Raw genomic sequence first — 1,768 nt, 5'->3', positions numbered from 1 at the left:
CTAATAGTGGGTGCTCGGCTGTGGCCGTGGTCGCGGTGAGCTGGAGTGGAGGGGTGGGTGCGGCACCCCCAATGCCGGCCCACCGAATGCGGCGGCCTAACCGCCAGAAGGTCATCGTCAACGCGTCGAAATCCTAGAGAATAGGACCAAGAGTGCGCAAGAAGTCGACGCCGAGGATGAAGTCGAAGCAGCCCAAGTCGATGCCGGCGCAAGTGATGGAGAAGTGCTCGTCGCCAATAGTGATGGGCACGTCGCGGGCGAGCCCGTGGCAGCGGAGACGGTCACCATTAGCGATGGTGACTCACAACTGTTCACCGCCGGTGGGCTGTAATGCCAGGCACCGCATGGTGGTCTCCGGCAGGAAGTTATGAGTGGACCCTGTGTCCACTAGGGCCACCAGGCGCTTACCCTGGATCATGACCGGTAAGAGCATCGTCCGTTCATCACGGATGCCGGCCAGCGCATGTAGGGACACCACAAGGGCGGTGGCCGGGGCGGGCGCGGGTGCCGCTGCGGGCTCCGCAAGGGCTGGGGCACCGAGGCCATCCTCCAGTGGCTCCTCCTCAGACTCGTCTGTCGTCTCCAAGTAGAAGAGGCGGGGACAGACATGACCTGGTGCATAGGACGCATTACAGTTGAAGCACAAGCCCAGTCGCCGGAGCTCCAGCTGTTCCGCCTGGGTGAGGCGCCTGAATGGCCGCGTCGGTGCCGGGGCGGCTGCCGGAACGGCTGTAGGGGACGCCGGTGCCGCCGGAGACGGACGGGGAAGCTATCGGCCCCCACGTGGCGCAGATGGATGCGTCACGGCCTGGGCGCGCTGCTCGAACGCCCGGGCATAGTACATGGCCGTCTGAAGGTCTTGGGGCCCCTTCATCTCGACGTCCACGCGGATGTGGCCGGGGAGACCGCCGATGAAAAGTTCCGGCCGCTGTAAAGCCGTCACACCGGGTGCGTGGCACGCTAGGGCCTGGAAGCGATCGGCGAAGTCCTGCACCATGGAGGTGAACGGCAGATGGCCCAACTTGGCCAAGCGGCTCCCGCGTACCGGTGGCCCAAAACGAAGAAGGCACAGCTCTCGGAAACGATCCCACGGGGGCATGCCGCCCTCGTCCTGTTCGAGGGCGTAGTACCATGTCTGGGCGGCCCTGCGGAGATGGTAGGATGCCAGCCAAGTCCGTTTCGACGCGGGCGTGCGCTGGCCGTGAAAGAACTGGTCACACTGGTTTAGCCAGTTAAGAGGGTCGTCGGAGCCGTCGTACGTGGCGAAGTCGATCTTGGCGAACCGGGGCGGCTGCTGGTGTGGCGCGCCCTGGCCCACTGCCTCGGCGGTGCGAACGGCGGATGCTGGCGCACAGGCCATGGTGGAAGGCCCGGCGTAGTTCCCAGCGGCGCCCGACACCGCGGGCTACAGCGGAAAACCGGACGGTGGATGGGCCTCCGGGTAGGCCGATGGCTGCCCGTTGAGCCAGCCGGGGAGTGGCGATGGGGACGGCAGAAAGCGGACCTCCTGTACTGGGAGCCCGCTCGGCGAAGACCTGCCCAGCTTAGGGCTGGGCGGGGCCGGTGGAGGACCCTGCTCGGAGGCCGCTGGAAGGTAGGGCGCGGCGGAGGACGGCGCGGCCGGCGCGGTCCAGGTGGACCACTGCGGCGCCGTGGTGGCGACGAGTGGCGGGGCTGCCGGCGCGATCTGCGGCGGCCACTGCGGCCAAGGCGTCCGGGCGGCCGCTGGGGAGGGAAGCGCCGGGTAGCCTCTGGTGATGGCCCCCGG

At 67.6% G+C, this 1,768-nt stretch overlaps 1 protein-coding gene across 1 annotated transcript; it reads right to left on the bottom strand.

The window, feature by feature from the left end:
- Nucleotides 1-301: 301 nt before the first annotated feature.
- Nucleotides 302-1,360, bottom strand: LOC125516432. Its single transcript, XM_048681878.1, has 2 exons — nt 881-1,360; nt 302-580 (listed from the first exon to the last, which is right to left on the bottom strand). Exons 1-2 carry the CDS (start codon nt 1,358-1,360, stop codon nt 302-304), a joined length of 759 nt encoding a protein of 252 aa, XP_048537835.1.
- Between the last annotated feature and the right edge of the window lie 408 nt (nt 1,361-1,768).

This window comes from Triticum urartu, chromosome 6, assembly GCF_003073215.2.
Source record: "Triticum urartu cultivar G1812 chromosome 6, Tu2.1, whole genome shotgun sequence".
In the NCBI taxonomy this organism is placed as follows: domain Eukaryota; kingdom Viridiplantae; phylum Streptophyta; class Magnoliopsida; order Poales; family Poaceae; genus Triticum; species Triticum urartu.
The sequence above is the reverse complement of the archived record's forward strand: the minus strand, read 5'-3'. Positions and strand labels throughout refer to the sequence as shown.

Coding starts and splice junctions, on each gene's coding strand:
- LOC125516432 (XM_048681878.1), bottom strand. CDS start 1,360: ATGGCCTGTGCGCCAGCATCCGCCGTTCGCACCGCCGAGGCAGTGGGC. Junction 581..880: donor CCGGCCACATCCGCGTGGAC/GTCGAGATGAAG, acceptor TTCTACTTGGAG/ACGACAGACGAGTCTGAGGA.